Genomic DNA, 22,020 nt, shown 5'->3' with positions numbered 1-22,020 from the left:
GGACTATCTTCCCTAGTCCTGCGCCTTTTAAAAGTGCTGCACCTTTTATTCCCATGACTTATCCATCCCATATCTCAAAGCCTGTGTCTCCCTCTTCCCCTTCGCCCATTTTGCCCATCCTCCCAGCTTGTGTCCCACTGGCAATCATCAGTTTGTTGTTTGTATTTATAGGTCAGATTCTGCCTTTTGTTTGTTTATCCATTTTTTTATTTTTTAGGTTCTACATTTAAGTGAAAATATATGGGATTTGTCTTTGTCTTACTTATTTCACTTAGCATATTACCCTCCAGGTCCATCCATGTTGTTCAGATGGCAAGCTTTTATCTTTTTTATGGGTGAATGATACTTACACACCACATTTTCCTTATTCATTCGTCTATCAGTGGATACTTAGGCTGCTTCCATATATTGACTATTGAAAATAATGCTACAGGAAACATTGGGGTGCATATATATTTTCAAATTATTGTTATTATCAAATATTCAAAATATTTTACATCAAATATCAAAGTATTTCAGTTTTCTTTGGGTAAATACCCAATAGTGGAATTATTGGATCATATGGTTTCTATTTTTAGTTTTTTGAGGAACCTCCATACGGTTTCCCACAGTAGCTATGCCAATTTGCATTCCCACCAGCAGTGCATAAGGGTGATTCCTTTTCTTCTGCATCTTTGCCAACATTTATTGTTTCTTGTCTTTTGGATTTTAGCCATTCTGACAGGTGTAAGGTGATATCTCATTGTGGCTTTGATTTGCATTTCCCTGATGGAGATTGACATTGAGCATCTTTCCATGTGTCTGTTGACCATCTGTATGTCTTCTTTGGGAAAATGTCTAGTCAGGTCCTATGCCTTGGGTTGAGTTTTAATGCTTTCAGGACTCTGGGCTTGACTGTTAATGCTTGTAGGAGAAGGCCTTGGGTACTTGCAAGTCATAGATTTGGGATGGAGAACCTCAAAGATGTGCACATCAGTGAAAGTGTAGTGTAGCAAAAAAATCCACCAACAGAAGAGTGATACATCAACTTAAATATTCTGTCTTGGCCTAGGCTATGGGTGAGCCTTAATTAGGATGTGGGTTCAAATGCCTATAAGAAAAACCAAAAGTGGAAGTGGCAAAGTGGAAAAAATGCAGCCCAGAGTTTACTGTGGTGGCTTTACCTACTTCCTCAAGGAATCTTCAGTTCTGAAAGACTGTACAGAACTGGTCACTGCAGCCTGCCAGAAATGCACATATTCCACCAAGGGTTTGCTCACCCATGAGCACCAGATTCTGATCCACATTATATATGTATGGTAATTATGTCCATGTATATGTAATAGCGTTTGTACATATATGTAAACATATCAATAGAATCAATACAATATTATATATAATTACATTTATATAATATATAAAAAGGTTATATATAAGTATGTATTGATTAACATGTAATAAATATTTATTATAATGAATATTGATATATTTTTACATGTAGTTTTAGAGTTCTTCCAGAGAAGGAGCTCCAGAAGAAACATGGTCAGAGAAATATGCAAAAGTTGTGATGTTAGAACACTACTTATTATAAATGAAATGACTAAACAACAGGAAGATGCATAAATACAGGCTATAATGAATATGCAAGACTCAGAAAATAATATTCCCATGTTGCCTAACTAAGGGATTTTTAAAATATTTTTCGATTTATTTATTCATGAGAGACACACACAGAGAGAGAGGCAGAGACACAGGCAGAGGGAGAAGCAGGCTCCATGCAGGGAGCCCCACATGGGACTCCATCCCGGGACCCCGGGATCACTCTCCGGGCTGCAGGTGGCGCTAAATCGCCGAGCCACCCAGGGTGCCCTAAAGATTTTATTTATTTCTTCATGAGAGAGAGAGAGGCAGAGACACAGGCAGAGGGAGCAGCAGGCCCCATGCAGGGAGCCCGACGCGGAACTCGATCCCCGGGTCTCCAGGATCACGCCCTGGGCTGAAGGCAGCACTAAACCGCTGAGCCACCCAGGCAGCCCCTAAGGGATTTAATAGAAATAAAAAAGCTTGAGATAACCAGGAAATCATAGGAGACATTTGGCGTATGATTGAAGGTTAGCTATGACTATATTTACCTGTAAATATAAGAGTAAGTGATGGTGATGAAATGACAGAATAAACCAAAATATTTTATACTCTGAAATATAGATATTACACAAGTAACACAAATGGGTGTAGAAGGAGGATAGTTTCATAGATAATGACTAGGAGTAAAAAAATAATAGGTTTAAATTAGAGGCTGGGTCAGAAAGGGGGAGAGGCAAGAGGAAGATCCTAGCAAATTTCATTATGTCTCATGAAGGACATCAATAGAAAGTATCTTCAAAAGGGACAGCCCAGTGGCTCAGCAGTTTAGCACCACCTTCAGCCCAGGGTGTGATCCTGGAAACCCAGGATTGAGTCCCACGTCGGGCTCCCTGCATGGGGCCTGCTTCTCCCTGGCCTGTGTCTCTGCCTCTCTCTCTGTATGTCTCTCATGAATGAATAAATTAAATCTTAAAAAAAAAAAAAAGAAGGTTTGGAGTATATCTGATACAATCCCAGCTTAGAACCGTTGCACTGGCCTATTTTACACCAGATAGCTTTATGACTAACTCCCTCCTTCTTCAAAAGTCATCTTTCTCAATGAGGTTTACCCTTGCCACCACATTTAAAATTCCTAGTACCTCCAGCATACCGCTTTTGCCTTCTGGATTTTTTTTATAGCTCCTAACATCTTATAATGAATTATATGACAGACTTATATATTATGTTTAATCATCTGCCTCCTCTCACTAGAAGATACACTCCATAAAAGCAGGAATTTTTGTCTGTTTTGTTCACTTATGTATTCCAAATGGCTAATACTTCCTGCCACAAAGTTGGTACCCAATAAATATTTTTAGATGAGTTGATTAACTAATTAATCAGTTAAGAGTGTCAGGAAGTTGTCTTCAATGATTAGATTTTTAATCTTAGACCTGAAGAATAAGTAGAAAGAAAAAGAGGAAGAACATGGTCGGCAGAGGAAATGACACAAATGTAAAGATCCTGAGGTGGTGGGACAAGATAGGGCCAATTATGCAAAGTCTTGAATGCCATCGTAATGATACGACTCAATCCTTTTGCCTGCCCTCAAGGAGCTCTCAGAAAATGGAGAGGGAAAATAATAATTAAACAGGTGATTATTATACTAATAAGAGTATGCACAAAGAACTATGAAAACATTGACTAGGCAGCTATTAACTCTTCTTAGGACGGTTTGGAAGATTTTACAAAGAAGGTGACATTCGAGCTAGGTCTCAGGCTGGAAGAGTGACATGATGAAAGTGTTTTAAGAAGATTAATCTGGCAATAGTATGGAAAATGGATTGGAATATGGATGGGCTAGAGACAAGGAAACCATCTAGTCCATGGCAGTAGTCCAGGTATGAGGTGATGAAGGCATCTATAGGAATGGAAAAAGAAGGACAAATCTGAGAGACATTTGGAAGAAAAAATTGACGGGAGCTAAATGGATTCTTGGCTTTAAGCCTTTCAGGAGGTAATGCTTCTTCCTTAGTAATAACCATGAAAAGATTCAAATTGACCTATTATGTAATTGCCTACTCTGACTAGAATTTCTAGCTATGGCTGTTCTCCAAAAGTTTCTGTTATTGTGATTGATACTTGTTGGACCTTAATTTACATTAAGATGATTTTAGACTCTAAAGGTTGGGAAGCTCTCAAAAACGTAATTTTGACCATGAAACAGCAAATTATTCTATTAAAGGAGAAATGAGGGAAACCATGGGGCTACATAGGAAGTTTTCAGTGAGCTCATAGTTCCTATTTTAAAAGGATAATATATAAAAGATGGAAAAGAAGGATGAATATAACAGGTGGCATATGCCTAAAGGATTAGTATTTGGAAGCATAAGATCCAAAATCACCTCAGGCATATAGAAATATATATATTTGCAAAGGCAACAAGTACAATATTCTGACTATGTTCTCAGAAAGAGAAAGTATATGTGTCCTGGCATGGGTAAGCTATAACTCAGATGATATCATTACACTACTCTCAATGATCAAAGGAAATAAGGAGAATAGGAGAGGTGCTTTATGACTGGATTTATGTAAATATATTACCACTTTTAACAAAGAAAAAGAAGGAAAACTTTTAGTCACTAATCAGTAACCTAAATATCTCCTGGGTTAGATCCTAGAACAGGTTTCAAGTAAGTGTGTACTTAGAAAATTACAAAGTTATCAACAAAGACATTTCACTCAAACGTAATTTTTATTTGTAAAAAATTATGAGAGGTAATTTATGGAAATGTGGCAGACATAATGTACATTAAATGAATGAATGAAATTTCAGCAAGACTTTAAAAATTTTTTTTTTAAAAGATTTTATTCGTTTAATCATCAGAGACACAGAGAGAGAGGTAAGACACAGGCAGAGGGAGAAGCAGGCCCCCCACAGGGAGCCCAATGCAGGACTTGATTCCTGGACTGGGATCATGCCCTGAGCCAACCGCTGAGCCATCCAGGCATCCCAACTTTAACAAATCTTTTTTTTAATACTTTATTTATTTATTCATGAAAGACACAGAGAGAGAGAGAGTGGCAGAGACACAGGCGGAGGGAGAATCAGGCTTCATGCTGGGAGCCCGATGCGGGACTCGATCCCGGGTCCCCAGGATCACGCCTCAGGCCGAAAGCAGGCACCAAACCGCTGAGCCACCCAGGGATCCCCAACAAATCTTTTATGAAATCTTAATGAACAAGAATTATGAACCTATGTTGAGGGGTTAGATAATTAATACAATTATGTATTGATTAATTAAATTACCTTACTCAAAACTGATTAGCATAGGCAAAAGAAGAGTTTTTGTTGGCCTTCTGCAAAGCCTACCTTTGGCTTGGCCTCAATATTTTTATTGGTTAAGTGGAGATTTACAACAGACATCCTACCATATTTAAAGAAAATATGAAGTTGGAAGAAAAGTAATTCACTGGATTCCCAAAAATATTTGTGGAGCTTTACAAAGTACTAGCAACCATGCTAGATGTTAGAGTGCAAAAATCAACGAGACATAGATAGGTCTTCCTATTAAGGAGCATCCAAGTATTACTAGGAGGAAAGACATAAAAACATATAATTTCATCAAAATGTATGAAGAAGGAAGATAGAGCCATAAAGTAAAGGAGGAAGTAAGGTAGCTCAGGACCAGGTAATAGAAGACATTATATAACATGATAAAGAAATTGGACTTTACCTTGAAGGCCTTAGAGATCCATTCAAAGGGAATGACACGCCAACAAATCTATTTTTAGTTCACTCTTCCTACAGTGTGCAAAGTGGTTTGAAGGGACGGCATGTTGTATATGGATAGATGAACTAGAAAAATATCGTAGTCTTTGAGTGAGAAATAATGGTGGGCTTTGACTGAGAATGTAGCAAGTAAAGCTACAATGCAGTGGCTCCGGTTTGGGAATGATGTAGGAAGTAAAAGAAATGATTTGATAATTGCCTGTACGGGAGAAATTTTAAAGAAGAGGTATCAAGTTCAAAGCATAGATTTCAGGTTGAAGCAGTCATAGAACTGATTGGATGGTACTGGAATTGACTGTGAGGAAGAACACTGAGAGTAGCCAGTTTAGGTATAGTAGATATCAGGAGGTCATTAGAAGGTGCTTCGTGAGGACAAGAATATTCGTTTTGTTTTATGTACTGATATATTTCCAGCACTTGTAGCAGTGTGTGGCACCTAGTACATGTATAAGTCTGATATATTTGTAGTAGGAGTCCTAGAAGGAGAGGAGAGACGGAATGGTGCAGAAGCAATGTTTGAAGAGACAATGAGTAAGAGTTTTCTAAAAGTAACAAAAGCATTGTATTATTTTGCTGTTGCTGCATACCAAATACCAAAAACTTAGTAAATTTAACGAATACCCACTTACTAGTTCACAGTTCTTATTCTTTTTTAAAAATATTTTGCTTATTTATTCATGAAAGAGAGGCAGAGACATAGGCAGAGGGAGAAGCAGGCTTCCCGTGGAGAGTCCGATGTACGACTGGATCCTGGATCTCTGGGGTTACACCCTGAGCCGAAGGCAGACACTCAACTGCTGAGCCAGCCAGGCACCCCCACAGTTCTATAGTTCAGAATACCAGACTGGGTTCTTTGATCAGTGCATGAAAGGCTGAAATGAGGGTATTGGCCAAACTGCCTTCCTTTCTGGAGGCTCTAGATAAGATTGCACCCATCCAGCTTTGTTCAGATTGTTGGCTGAATTCAGTTTCACATGGCCTCAGGCCTGAGGTTGCTGTTTCCTCCTTGTATGTCATGTCATTTCCTTGAGACTGCATGCATAACTTTACCTCGTAGTCCCCTCTACCTTCAAAGATAATGGAGACTCCCCTTGACAGCAAATCCCTCTCTGGCTTCAAATCTCTTTCACCAGAAAGATCCCTGTCCCTTTTAAGGGATTGCTGGTGTAGATCAGACCAGGAGAGGATCTTTCTCAAAGTCCGTTGTGCCAGACACATTGCCTGATCACTCAAGTGAAATCCCATCATATTCATACTCTAGGGGAAGGGATTATAATTTGGCAAGGGTCACCAGAAGTCATTTTAGAATTATGCCTTTCACAAGCATCAAGTCATAGATTCAAAAAGTGCTGTAACTCAAAGAAGAATAAATACAAAATCTACATGTATTTTGTAAAAACTGCTAAAAAATAAAGAAAAAGAAGAAAACATAAAGACACTTGGAGAAAAAAGATGTATTACCTTACAAGAAGCAGCGGTTAGATTGGAATTGACATTTCAACAAAAACAATGTGAAGAGAGATGTGTGGGTAGCTCAGCGGTTGAGCATCTGCCTTCACCCCAGGGCATGATCCCAGGGTCCTGGGATCGAGTCCCACATCGTGGTCCCTGCAAGGAGCCTGCTTCTGCTTCTGCCTGTGTCTCTGCCTCCCTCTGTGTCTCTCATGAATAAATAAATAAATAAATAAATAAATAAATAAATAAATAAATAAATTCTTTTTAAAAAACCATGAAGATAGTATAATGGTATCTTCAAAATGCTGGAGGAGGTAACTGCCAAACTTAATATCCAGTAAAAATAGCCTTCAAAAATTAAAGTAAAAGAGGTGTTTTTAGATGGCCGAAAACTTAGGGAATCTGCCACTAAAATCCAAAGGAAATATTAATGATATTAATGATCTACAAGCAGAAGGAAAACGATCCCAAATGAAAGCTTGGAGCTATATGATGGAATGCAGTATAATGGAGAGGTTACATATGTGGGTAGATCTGAATGTCCACTGATCACATAAAACAAAAATAGTAATGTCATGTCATTTGGGATATGTGTGTTTTGATTAAAATACACATCAGTTGTTGTGGAAGGAGTAGAAATAGAGTTAATATAAGTATTCTAATTTGTATTATAATTTAATAAATCAAAGATACACATTGTAAGCCCTACAATAACTCCTTTTTAAAAACCAGTAAAACAATGTATAATTATCAAGTAAACAAAGGAGGAAATGGAGTAATAGACACTACGTAATCATTGCAAAACAAAGCAAGAAAAAAAAGTAGCAAAATGGGCAAGACAAATAGAAAGCAAATATTGATATGATAGAATAAAACTCAAGTATAGGGTAGCCCGGGTGGCTCAGTGGTTTAGCGCCACCTTCAGTCCAGGGTGTGATCCCGGAGACCCAGGATCGAGTCCCACGTCAGGCTTCCTGCATGGAACCTGTTTCTCCCTCTGCCTGTGTCTCTGCCTCTCTCTCTCTCTCTCATGAATAAATAAATAAAATCTTTAAAAAAATAAACTCAAGTATATCAACAATTATGTTAAATGTAAATGAACTGAACACACTAATCAAATGACAAAGATTATTAAGCTGTTTAAAAAACAAAATATAACTGCTATTTATAAAAAACACAAGTTAAATGTAAAAATATAGGACAACTGAAAGTCGAAGGGTGAAAGAAATATACAACGCAAATACTATCCAAAAGACAACAGATAGGTACATTAATAGATATATTAATTATATTATAATTATATTAATTATATTATTAATACTACATTAATTATATTATTAATATAGATATATTAATGACATGCAAAGTTGACTTTTTCTAGCACAAAAGGGGTACAGGTACCCCCTTTTCAGGGCTCGCCTTTTCAAGGGTCTTTCCATGGTCACCTGCGATCCCATTCAGTGGTAGTTTGATCTGAAACCACTCTCAACAACCAGCTCTACTTAGATGTATCTTGATTTCCTCATCACATGTTAACTCTGTTGAGGATTCGAACCATTCTGATAAACTATATGTGTGAAAGTACCCATAGCCAGATTACATGGTAATAGGATCCCTGTGTTGCCTAAATCCAAAGTTTGAACTAATATGGAAGGGTTCTAATATTCTCAGGCTCTGAAGTCAGTAGAGAAATGCTCAAAGTGTAGGAATCTTTACTAGACAGAGATATATTTTGTCATATCCTTTTTATGCGTGCAAAATAATAGATGATACTCTGGGCCATAAGGTAGGTCTAAAACAGTTACAATTATACTGTTTTGTTTGTTTGTTTGTCTTTGGCCACAATGAAATAAACTTACAAAATAATAATTAGAAAACTAGAAAAATCTCCCTACAATATGTTGTGGACTTTTAAGTAACCTGTAGGTCAAATTTTATTTTATTTTATTTTATTTTATTTTATTTTATTTTATTTTATTTTATTTTATTTTATTTATTTTTTTGTAGGTCAAATTTTAAAAGTCACAGTGTAAATTAGAAAATATCTTAAGGATGCCTGGGTGGCTCAGCAGTTGAGCACCTGCCCCTGGCTCAGGGCGTGATCCGTGGTCTCAGGATCGAGTCCCACGTCAGGCTCCCTGCCTGGAGCCTGCTTCTCCCTCTGCCTAGGTCTCTGCCTTTTTCTGTGTCTTTCATGAATAAATAAATAAAATCTTTATAAAAAAGAAAATATATAACTAACTGAAGAATGGAAATATTGGATATCAAAATTCATGGCAGGAAGGATTTTTATAGCAGTCAAGAGGTTAAAATACTCTGTATGATTATATAATGATGGGTGCATGTCATTATGCATTTGTCCAAACCCATAAAATGTAGAATACCAAGAGTGAATCCTAATGTTAACTGTGCACTTTGGGTGATAAAGATGTGTCAATGTAGGTTCATCAGTTGTGACAAATGTAGCACTCTGATGGGGGATGTTGATAAGCAGCCTATGCATGTGTAGGGAAAGGGGTGGTATGAGAAATCTCTGTATCTTTCCCTCAATTTTACTGTGAATAGACTTCTCTAAAGAAATAAAATCTTAATTAAAAAAGTGTTTACTGGGCAAAAGATCTGAACAGATACTTGGCTAAAGAAGATATACAGATGGCAATTAAGACTATGAAAAGATACACAACATCATATATAATTAGGGAATGCAAATTAAAATAACAAGGTATCATGCACAACTATTAGAATGGCTAAATTTTTATTTTTATTTTTTTTAAGATTTTATTTATTTATTCATGAGAGACAGAGACAGAAAGAGAGGCAGAGACACAGGCAGAGGGAGAAGCAGGCTCCATGCAGGGAGCCCAACGTGGGACTCGATCCCGCTTCTCCAGGATCACGCCCTGGGCTGACGGCAGCGCTAAACCGCTGAACCACCAGGGCTGCCCCTGGCTAAATTTTTAGAAATGACAATACCAAGTTACAGCAAGGAGAGGGAAAACGTTCTGATTCATTGCTAGTGGAATGCAAAATAGTCCAGCTACTTTGGATGACAGTTATGGAGTTTCTTACCATGTTAAATATAACATGTGTTAATATGTTAATAATGTTGAATTTAAACATAAATATAACACATGCTAAATCTATAGCATGTGATCCACTAATAACAGTCTTAAATATTTATGCGCAAGTGATCTGAAAACTATCAAATGCAAAAATGTATTTTTGTATGTGTGTGTATGAAGGTTTGGAGACTTCAACTGTGTGTGATCTGGAAGTTGGTCCTCCAAACTGTTGATTGTTGATGACGTTTCTTGAAGCAATGGGAACGACAAATATTGAGGAAAGGAGGCTTTCACTTTTTATTTTATATATTTCTGTGTTATTTTGATTTTTCTTTCCTTTTTTCTTTTTACACATGTGCAAATCTCATTTTGTAAGTAAATACAAAACAATGATACAGTTCTACAAATAACATAGATCACGTGAAATCCTCCTGGTTTTACCAGACATAATTACGTGCTTTCTCCTTTGCACTTTTTCATTGTGTTTAAAGATACCATAAGTAGTAGTCGGTATCACCCTTTGTCTGTCTTTGTTCCCCACTACATTGTGAGCTTCTCGAACGGTGCCTGGGATTGCAGACTTATTTATGTTTATTTTCCCAGTACTTAAGAAAGTACCTATTATAGACACGTTCACTAATATTTATTGGGTGAAATAATGAAGAAATGAATAAATATACTTACTGAAGGGTGGTTTTGGGGGGGGAGTAGTTCAATGTAAAGGAGAAGAGTATTTGATTAAGAATTGAGCGTTAGACCGGGGGTTGGAAAAATTGTACTTTGAAGTACCAAATAGCAAATATTATAGACTTTGCAGGGCACATATGGTCTTGGCCTCATATTCTTTTTTGTTTTTGTTTACAACCCTGTAAAATGTAATATCCATTCTTAGCCTGGGGACCATATAGAAATAGGCATGGGCCATAATTTACTAGCCTCTGTTTTAGATAATACCTATAGGTAGGAAGTTGGGAAATAGATAGTGGAAAACATTAATGTGAGATATCATAGAGGCCTCTCTATGCTCTGCTCCTTACCTGCACCCATTAAATCTCAATAAACTTGACTTTAGCTCTTGATTTCCTAGCTTATTATTTTGGAACCCTCCCCAAGTCATCAGCATATTCTGTTACATCTCTAGCTATGGCCTTTGCATATATGATTGGTGTCATCTCACATCAACATGAAATTCAGTCCCTTCAGTTTATACCACACACACACACACACACACACACACGCACGCACACACGCGCGAACACACATATATGTACTGAAAATAATCATTGTATGGGTTTAGTGACCATAGGGGTTGTTGAGAAGGTTCACATCAAGCATTGTATGGCTTCTCTGCAGTTGCATGGCTTTCTCCTTCTTTTCTCATGGGACAAATTAATACTTTTAAATGTATTATGTAAATGAAGATTTTTATTTTCCTGGGGAACTTGGGTGGCCCAGTGGTTGAGCATCTGCCTTCGGCTCAGGTCATGATCCTGGGGTCCTGGGATGGAGTCCCACATTGGGCTCCCCATGGGGAGTTTGCTTCTCCCTCTGCCTATGTCTCTGTCTCTCTCTCATAAATAAATAAATAGAATCTTTAAAAATATTTTTTAATTTTCCTGAAACCATGATACAGAGGGAGTCACCAATTCTAAGCAGGTTTATCAAGGTACTTTTACCAACAGATATATTTTCTCCCTAACAATAACTATTATAATAATGATAATAATAGCAGCCAACATATATAGGGCTTACTATGGGACAGACACAGTTCTAAGTACTTTAGTCTTCATATGAAACCCATGAAATGAGTATTATTATTATCCTCATTTTACAAAACAGGAAACCAGGGTCACTGAGAGTTTAAGTAACTTGCTCACAATCACACAAAATCAGTGGGAAAAGACGTTTCAAGGAGTGAGGGGAGAGTAATCAGTAGTGTCACAGTGGAGAGACTGAGAATGATGAGATCTCAAGTGCAATTCTTATATGTGGTTGGAAGGTTAAAATTAGTGAAGTTTTAAAGAACTACTTCAGTTCAACAGTATGATAGAAGCAAGATTACAAGGCATAAAATAAGAATACTGGTGAGAAAATTAAAATAATAGTTACAGACCACTTGTGCTCAGCTTTTCAGAATATTTCCTTTGTTTAATCCTCTATAGTTAGGATAATTAAATCTATCCTTTTTATATAGTTACATCTGTAATATTATTCCTACAACCTCATAAAAGTTATTTAGTACTATTACTAACTCTCTCTCTCTTCTTATTGTCATCTTTTCTAGGATGTGGTGCCACAGACTATCCCACCTACAAAGCAAGCTCCAAAACCTGCTTAGGGGAGGAGTCACATATTGGGCTTTCCAACAGCCCAGCTTCAAAAGCTTGTTTCCACTAGCCATCCAGTGGCACCATACAGCCTCCAAGTCTCTGAATTGTTCTTGGCAGCAACATGAAGATCATTTTGGTAAGATATGTGGAGACAGATATTTTATTTTTTTAAGTTATTATTTTCATTCCAGTTATTTAACATATAGTGTAGTATTAACTTCAGGTGTCCAATATAGTGCTTCAACACTTCCCTACCCAGTATTCATCACAAGTGTCCTCCTTAATCCCCATCACCTAGTTAACCCTTCCCTGCCATCTTCCCTCTGGTGACCATCAGTGTGTTCTCCATAGTTAAGAGTCTGTTTCTTGGTTTGTCTCTCTTTCCCCCACCCCCTGTTCATTTGTTTTGTTTCTTAATTTGAACATATGAGTGAAATCATATGGTATTTGTCTTTCTCTGACTTATTTCACTTAGCACAACACTCTCTAGCTCCATCTATGTCATTGCAAATGGCAAGGTTTCATTCTTTTCCATGGCTGAGTACTAGTCTATTATATATATCCCCCCAAAATGAAATTTTACATCTTACTCATTTTTAAAAAGATTCATTTGTTTGAGAGAGAATGAGTGAGTGAGGGAGAGGGCCGAGGGAGAGGGAGAGAGAGAATCTGAAGCAGATTCCCTGCTGAACATGGAACCTGAGATGGGGCTCTATCCCAGGACCCTGAGATCATGACCTGAGCTGAAGAGTCAGCCACTTAACTGGAGCCACCCAGGTGCCCCTTCTTATCCATTGCTTAAGTGTACAGTTCAGGTGTTCAATTTATTTACATTGCTGTTTAATATCAGTTCTTATTGGACTGAAAATAGTTTCTGTAGAGTTGTGAGGACTTCTAGCTATTTATTTCCAAGATTATCCTATAGGTTGCAAGAAAGACAAAAATAATATTAAGGAGACAGTAAAATCTCATCCCAACAAGGGGAAGGTAACATTGTTCTACTCTACTTCTACTCTGTCTCCCTATTTCATATAAGGGGGAAAAAAGAAAGAAAAGAAAGCCTCAGTATATAGGGAAGTGGGCTTCAAATGCATAGACTGGGAATGATACAGCCAGATAAATATTAGATGGCAGAGTGGGAAAAAAGCTTTACCCCTGGGTATTAGTTTCCTAACACTGCTATAACCAATTACCATAAACTAGTTGGCTTAAAACAACATGAATTTATTTTTTCAGAGTTCTGGAAGCTAGAAGTCGGAAATCAAGGCATTGATATATTCCCTTCAATGGCTCTTTCTTGGCTCTTCTAGATTCTGGTGACTGCTGACAACCTTGGTGTTTCTTGACTTGTGCCAACATGACTCCACTCTCTGCCTCTGTCATCACATGTCTTCTTCACTGTGTCTCCTCTGTGTCTTCAAACATATCTTTCCTTATAAGGATACCAGTTGTTGAATTTAGGGCCCACTCTACTCCATATGACCCTATTTCCAAATAGTTTCATTCACAGGTACTAGGGATTAGGACTTCAACATATTTTGGGGGAATACAGTTCAACCCATAACCCTGGAAAGGGACAAAAACAACTGTGAAGGCTATACTCCGAAGACATAGGCCCACTGTTCACTCCAAAGACTGAGACTTAATCTGAGTATTAGATAATGCCCATCTCCCCCAAACATTAGAACCAGCTAATAAGCCTGCAGTTAAAATAACAGTGGATTACAGCTGGGAGAGCTGCCAGATACAGACTGTTTCTGAGGTGCAGCACAAAGATAAGGGCCAAGGCCAAGAAGGGAGACAAAAACAAGGAATTTAATGCCTTTGGTAGCCATAGAGACAACAAACACCAGACATAGCCCATCACGTGGCCAGATTGGTATAAATACTCACCCTAAAGTCCTGTTTACCTTAGTGTCTATTGCTTTATATAACATGTGTGCCTTTAAACAACAAAATTAAAAAGCATGTTAAAAGGCAACAAATAACAATGTGAAGAGACAAAGCACCATCAGAACAAGATTCACGGGCAGCCCCGGTGGCTCAGCGGTTTGGCACCGCCTTCAGCCCACGGCCTGTTCCTGGAGACACAGGATTGAGTCCCATGTCGGGCTCCCTGCTGGGAGCCTGCTTCTCCCTCTGCCTGTGTCTCTGCCTCTCTCTCTCTCTCTCTCTCTCTCTCATGAATAAATAAAATCTTTTTTAAAAAAGAACTAGATTCACATGTGACACAGGTGTGAAAATTATTGGTCAGGAAATTAAAATAATTATGAATATGAAAATTATTGGTCAGGAAATTAAAATAACTATGAATATGTTAAGGATTCAGATGGAGAAGGTAGACAAAATGAAAGACCACGTGGATAATGTCAGCAGAGTGATGGAAAATATGAGAGAATTTTTTAAAATCAGAATCATGGTAACAGAATTGAAGAATGACTTTAATGGGCTCTTCAGTAGACTTCACACATTCAAGGATAGAATCAGTAAATGTAAAAGATAGATCAATAGAAATGACCCAAACTGAAATGCAAGAGAGAGACAGAGAGAAAACAAAAATACACCCAGTATTCAGAATCTGTGGGACAATATCAAGAGATGGAGAAAGAACCACCATGCAAGTAACAATCAAACCATTAGTAGCTATATTTCAGGCAAAGCAGTCTTCAGAACAAGGAGGATTATTAGGGATAAAGAAGCACATGACATAGTGATAAAGGGGTCAGTTCTTTAGAGAACATGTAACAATCCTAAAAATGTAGCATCTAACAGCAAACCATCAAATTACATGAAGCAAAAACTGATAGAGATAAAAGTAGAAATAAAAAACCCACAATTTTCCTTGGAGACTTTACAACCTCCCCCTCAGTTTTTGATAGATTAAGCAGGGAGAAAATCAGTAAGGATATAAATAACCTGAAGAGCACTATCAACCAACTTGACCTATTTGACATTTATAGAACAATCCATCCAGCAAAAGTAAAATACACATTGTTATGAAATATCCACCAAGATAGACCACATTCTGGGCCATTAAAAATATCTCAATAAGTTGACAAAGGTCTAAAAACATAGAGTATGTACTCTGACCACAATGGAATCAACTAAAAATCAATAACAGAGAGATAGTTGGAAAAGTCTCCAATATTTAGAAATTAAGCTGTACACTTCCCAAAAAACGCATAAGTATAAAGTCTCAAAGTTAAAAAATATTTCAAACTAAGTGAAAATGAATATACAGCTTATCAAAATTTATGGTAAGTAACTAAAGCAGTGGTTGGAGGGAAATATGTAACAATAAATGTATATACTAGAAAAGAATAAAGGTCTGAAATCAATTACCTATACTTGTACATTAGGAAATTAGATAAAGAAGAGCAAATTAAACCCAATGCAAGCAAAAGGAAAGCAATAGTAAAAATTAGAGAAGAAATCCATGATCTTGAAAATAGGGATTAAAAAAAACAAGAATAGGGGCAGCCCTGGTGGCTCAGAGGTTTAGCGCCGCCTTTGGCCCAGGGCCTGATCCTGGAGACCTGGTACCGGGTCCCATATCGGGCTCCCTGCATGGAGCCTGCTTCTCCCTCTGCCAGTGTCTCTGCCTCTCTCTCTCTCTCTCTCTCTCTCTCTCTCATGAATAAATAAATAAAATCTTTTAAAAAAAGCCCCAAGAATATCAATAAACCCAAAGCTGTTTGTTTAACAATATCAATAAAATTGGTAAGTCTCTAGCCAGGCTAACGAAGGAAAGGGAAAAAAGACAAATTACTAATGTCAAGAATCTTTATCACTGATCCTGCAGATACTAAAAGGGGAATAAGAGGAATACCAGAAACAGCTTTATGCCCATAAATTTGATAATTTTTTAAAGATTTTATTTATGTATTCATGAGAGACACACAGAGAGAGAGAGAGAGAGAGAGGCAGAGACACAAGCAGAGGGAGAAGCAGGCTCCATGCAGGGAGCCCAACACAGGACTCGATCCTGGATCTCCAGGATCATGCCCTGGGCTGAAGGCGGCACTAAACCGCTGAGCCACCTGGGCTGCCCAAATTTGATAATTTAGATGAAATGGACCAATTCCTACAAATATGCTACTATAGACCAAATTGTTCCCCTCCCCCCAAATTCATGTTGAAGTCCTAATCCACCCTCATATTACTGTATTGGAGTTAAGGTCTTTAAGGAGGTGAATAAATGAGGTCATGAGGGTAGAGCCATGGCCTAAATAAACCGATATCCTTATTATGAAAAAGGAAGAGTAGTGATATTTTCCAGTGATAGCCCCCCACCCCCAACCCTCTTTCTCTCATGAGGACATAGTAAGAAGGTGGCCATCTACAAACCAGGAAGAGAACTCTCACCAGGAACCAAATTGGCTGCTGCCTTGATCTTGGACTTCTAAGCCTCCAGAACTGTGAGAAAATAAATTTCCATTCTTTAAGCACCCATATTGTTATGGTGGCCTAAGAGGACTAATCAAGACACAAACTACCAAAACTTACTCAAGAAAAAGTAAATGTGAATATTTACAATAATTAATATCATTATTATAAATAATAGTCCCAAACCTATTAAATAAATAATAGTAAAATAATTTCAAAAAATAAAACACATGGATAGGATGGTTTCACTCATGAATTCTACCAAACATTTAAGAAAGAAGTATCACCAATTCTATACATTCTCTTCCATAAAATAGAATAATAAGGGACACTTCCCAACTTATTTTTTGAGGTCATCATCACCCTAATACCAAATTTAGACAAAGACAGTAAAAGAAATGAAAACTATAGACCAGTATTTCATGAACATAAACACAAAAATCCTTGTACAATATTAACAAATTGAACCCAACCGTATATAAAAAGGATGATACATCCAGACCCAGTAGGGTTCATCCCAGAAATACAAGGATCTTTCAATATTAAAAAAAATCCATGCAATCCACCAAATGAATAGACTAAGAAACACCATATGATCATCTCATTAGGTTCAGAAAACCAATTTAACAAAATTTAATACCCACTTATTATAAAAGCTCAAAAAAATGGAAATAGGGAACTTTCTTAACATAACGAAAGATACATATGAAAATATACAATAAGCATCATGCTTAATGTCAAGAGACCGACCGAGGGGATCCCTGGGTGGCTCAGTGGTTTAGAGCTGGCCTTTGGCCCAGGGCCTGATCCTGGAGACCCGGTATCGGGTCCCATATCGGGCTCCCTGCATGGAGTCCGCTTCTCCCTCTGCCTGTGTCTCTGCCTCTCTCTCTCTGTGTCTCTTGTGAATAAATAAATAAAATCTTTAAAAAAGAGAGAGAGAGAAAGAAAGTGACCGAATGCTTTCCCCCTAAGATCAGGAATAAAACAAGGATCTTTTTTTCTCACCACTTGGGTTCAACATTGTTTTGGAAATCCTAACTAGTGCAATAAGGGAAGAAAATAAAGACATACAGATTAGAAAGGAAGAAATAAAACTTTTTTCATAAATGATATGATCATCTTTACAGAAATCGCCAAAGGATATACAAAAAAAAAAAAAAAACTCATGAAAGTAAGTCTATTTCACTCAGCATAATACCCTCCAGTTCAAATAAGTCAATTGGAGAAGGACAAACATTATATGGTCTCATTCATTTGGGGAATATAAAAAATAGTGAAAGGGAATAAAGGGGAAAGGAGAAAAAATGAGTGGGAAATATCAGAAAGGGAGACAGAACATGAGAGACTCCTAACTCTGGGAAACGAACTAGGGGTGGTGGAAGGGGAGGTGGGCGGGGGGTGGGGGTGACAGGCACTGAGGGGGGACACTTGATGGGATGAGCACTGGGTGTTATTCTATATGTTGGCAAATTGAACACCAATAAAAAATAAATTTATTAAAAAAAAGAAAGTCTAATGAAGTTGTATGATACAAGGTTAGTATACAGAAGTCATTTTCTATATAATAACAACTAACAACCGGAATTTGATATTAAGAAAGCAATACCATTTATAATAGCATCAAAAAATAAGTACTTAGGTTAAGTAGTTAAATATTTTATTTTATTGTTTTTCAAAGATTTTATTTATTTATTTATGAGAGACACAGAGAGAGGCAGAGACATAGGCAGAGAGAGAGAAGCAGGCTCCATGCAGGAAGTCCAATGTGGGATTCGATTCCAGGACCCCAGGGTCATGACCTGAGCCAAAGGCAGATGCTCAACCACTGAGCCACCCAGGTGCCTCTAATTAAATATTTTAGAATCTGTATGTAGAAGATTGCAAAATACTGGTGGAAGAAATCAAAGAACTAAATAATTGGAAAGACATTCCATAATCATGGATTAGAAGACTCGATATTATTAAAATGTGAATTCTCAATATGATGTATAGATTCAATGCGGTCCTACTTAAAATCCCGGCAAGCTTTTATATATATATCAACAAACTGATTCTAAAATGTATGTGATTGGGGCGCCTGGGTGGCTCAGTGGTTGATCTCGGGGTCCTGGGATGAAGCCCTGCATCAGGCTCCCTGCTCAATGGGAAGTCTGCTTCTCCTTCTCCTCCCTGCCCCTTCCCACACTCACATGCTCTCTCTCTCTCAAAGAAATAAAGTCTTTTTTTAAAAAACCTAATAAATAAAATGTATGTGGAAAGGCAAAGTTACCAGACTAGTCAATACAATTCTGAAAAAATAAAATAAAAATAAAAATAAGAAACTCAAACTACTTGACTTTAGGACTTACTATAAAGCTAATCAAAGCAGTAATCAAAGCAATGTGGTGCTGGGAAAAGGACAGACACATAGATCAATGGGAAAAAATGGAGAGCTCAGAAATAGATTCATACAAACATAGTCAACTGATTTTTGACAAAAATGCAAAGTCAATTCTATGAAGATTTGGTTTTCAAAAAGTAACATGGAACAATTGGATATCCATATGCAACAAAACATTGACACCTCATATTTGGTACAATTATTAATTTAAAGTTGATTATAGGGATCCCTGGGTGGCGCAGCGGTTTGGCGCCTGCCTTTGGCCCGGGGCACGATCCTGGAGACCTGGGATCGAATCCCACGTCGGGCTCCCGGTGCATGGAGCCTGCTTCTCCCTCTGCCTGTGTCTCTGCCTCTCTCTCTCTCACTGTGTGCCTATCATAAATAAATAAAAATTAAAAAAAATAAATAAAGTTGATTATAGGTCTAAATATAAACAGAAAAACTATAAAAGTTGTATGAGAAAACAGCACAAAGTGTGTGTTACCTTTGAGCTAAAAGTTATTAGATACAACTTTAAAAGCATAATCTATAAAGGAAAAAATAATAAATTGGACTATCACAATTCAAAACATTTACTCTGTGACAAGTACTGTTAAGAGAATGAAAAGCCACAGACTTGGAGAAAATTTTTGCACACCACAAATCTGAGTAAAGACTTGTATTCAGAATATATAAAGACTTCTTAAAACATAAGAAAACAGGGGCACCTTGAACGTTTGCCTTCGGCTCAGGTTGTGATCCCAGGTCCTGAGATCGAGTCCCGCATCAGGCTCCCCACAAGGAGCCTGCATCTCCCTCTGCCTGGGTCTCTGCCTCTCTCTCTCTGGGTCTCTCATGAATAAATACATAAAACCTGTTAAAAATAAAATTAAAAACTTAAGAAAACAGGGGGCACCTGGATGGCTCCATCATTTGAGCATCTTGCTCTTGATTTCAGCTCAGTTGTTATCTCAGGGTTGTGATTTGAACCCTGCATCAGGCTCTGTGCTAACCATGGAGCCTGCTTGGTATTCTCTCTCTTTCTCTTTCTCTGCCCTTCCCCCATCCCATTCCCTCCCCTCTACCCCATCCCTCACTCCGTCTCTAAAAATAAGAAAACAACCCAGTTTTTAAGAGTGGAAAGATCTGAACAGACACTTCATTAAAAGGATATTAGTATGGCAACTAAGTATATGAAAAGATGCTCAACATCATTTTCATTAGGTGAATGCAAATTAAAGCCAAAACAAGATATCATACACACCATCAAAATGACTAAAATCCCCCCAGAAAACCTGACGATACTAAATTCTGGCAGAGATACAGAGCAACGGAAACTCCTTTGCGTTGGCAGTTTCTTATAAAATTAAACAGACTTACCAGCAGTTGCACTCCTAGATATTTAACCAACTGATTTATAAACTTATGTCCACAGCAAAAACCCACACATGAATAACAGCTTTATTTATACTTGTCAAAAATGGGAAGTTGCCAAGATATCCTTCAAAAGGCTAATTAATAAACTGTAGTATAACCATACAATGGAATACTACTCATCAATTAAAAAGGAATGAGTTATTAATTCACACAAGAGCATGAATCTTAAATGCATTTTGCTAAGTGAAAGAAGCCTGACCATCAAAAGCTACATACTGAATGATTTCATTCATATAACATTCTGTTAAATGGAAAACTATAGGGACAAAAAAAAATAAATCAGTGGTTGCCAGGGGTTTGGGAGGAGGTAGTGTAACAGTGGTTTTTATAGGGTAGTAGAACCAATCTCTAACATGGGATTTCTTTTTTTTAGGATGGTAGATGCAATCTGTGTGGCAATGTAGTAGCAATAACTGTACGTGAGGAAAAAAACCTATAGAACTTTATAGCAAACAGTAAAAGTATATATATTTAGATGTATACAAAATTTTAAAAATCTACCAGGAGGTCAGATCTGACAGCAGAATGCAGCCCATGATAAATGAATCCAACTGCATTACAAATATATAACTATTGAAGGGAATGGAGGGAAAGGTGCTGGCATACATAGCATTGGAAAACTGTTTTGACTGGAAATCATAAGGCTGAAGACAAAAGGAACTATTCATAAACACTACACTCTAGTTTTAAAAGTTGTTTCTTATATGAATACAGACTCATAATTCTAAAACTGCTATGTATGTATACTGGGATTGAACACATAAGAGTATAGCTGATAGTGTGAGCCAGGTTTCTCAACATCAGAGTATGGTAACAAATAAGCATAGGGGAAATTTTAGGATGAATCACGTGGTTCAGGATTACAGTTGGAGACATCAATATGAACTCATGGTTAACTTAATATAGATACAGATGGATACATACATAAATAATTGTACCTATGTTTTTTCACATGGGTCAGTATATTTTCCAGCTCTGTCCACTGCAAAAACCTAGAAGCAGTGATACCCCAGTAGCAGTGAGTACACTCAGTGACCAGATCTTGATTTCTAATACTATTCTGCAATAAAAGGAACTAAGGAACTCTATTTCTCCTGGGAGAAATGACTTATTCTAGGTGTGGGTCAGGGAAAATACAAGATGAGCCTGGAAAATCTTGAAGTGCCAGAAAGTAAGGAAGTGCTTAAAAAAAAAAAAAAAGTGAGAGACAATGTTAAAGAGACACAGGAGCCAAGTAAAAATGTTGCCAATGGACAAAGCTGGAACAATTTGAGCAAGAAAATAAATAATATAGTATTGGATTATAGCCCAAAATATAAAATATATATCCATGAGCCCATGTTGATGTAAATAAATGATTGAATAAATGGGGAGAGTAGAAACAAATCCCCCCTACAGGAGAATTCCAAATATTCCAAATCATTTATGTAGTTATTTCCCCTCCCCCCAGTTGGAAGTGGGTCTTAACTCCCCAGTCCTAGCATGTAGATTGCATTTAGTGATTTGCTCTCAAAAAATGGGATATGAAAGTAGAGGGAATAACTTTAAGTAGGGAAACCTGGCAAACTCTACCTTGGCCAGGTATTAAAGGTTAATATCATCTGTAATAAGTCCTATTAATAGGATCTACCATTGATATGATGTGCTGAG

The 22,020-nt window shown here is 37.4% G+C and overlaps 1 protein-coding gene across 6 annotated transcripts in view; it reads left to right on the top strand.

Annotated features, from left to right (window-relative positions):
- Nucleotides 1-22,020, top strand: part of TMLHE (trimethyllysine hydroxylase, epsilon) — a 116,019-nt gene that overhangs the window by 15,434 nt on the left and 78,565 nt on the right. For all 6 annotated transcript variants that reach the window (XM_025988986.2, XM_072743660.1, XM_072743661.1 and 3 more), the window contains one exon: nt 12,137-12,318. In XM_025988986.2, coding sequence (XP_025844771.1) covers nt 12,138-12,318 — 181 coding nt within the window. In that variant the 5' untranslated portion in view covers nt 12,137. The remainder of the gene's footprint in view (nt 1-12,136; nt 12,319-22,020) is intronic.

This window comes from Vulpes vulpes, chromosome X, assembly GCF_048418805.1.
Source record: "Vulpes vulpes isolate BD-2025 chromosome X, VulVul3, whole genome shotgun sequence".
In the NCBI taxonomy this organism is placed as follows: Eukaryota; Metazoa; Chordata; class Mammalia; order Carnivora; family Canidae; genus Vulpes; species Vulpes vulpes.
The sequence above is the reverse complement of the archived record's forward strand: the minus strand, read 5'-3'. Positions and strand labels throughout refer to the sequence as shown.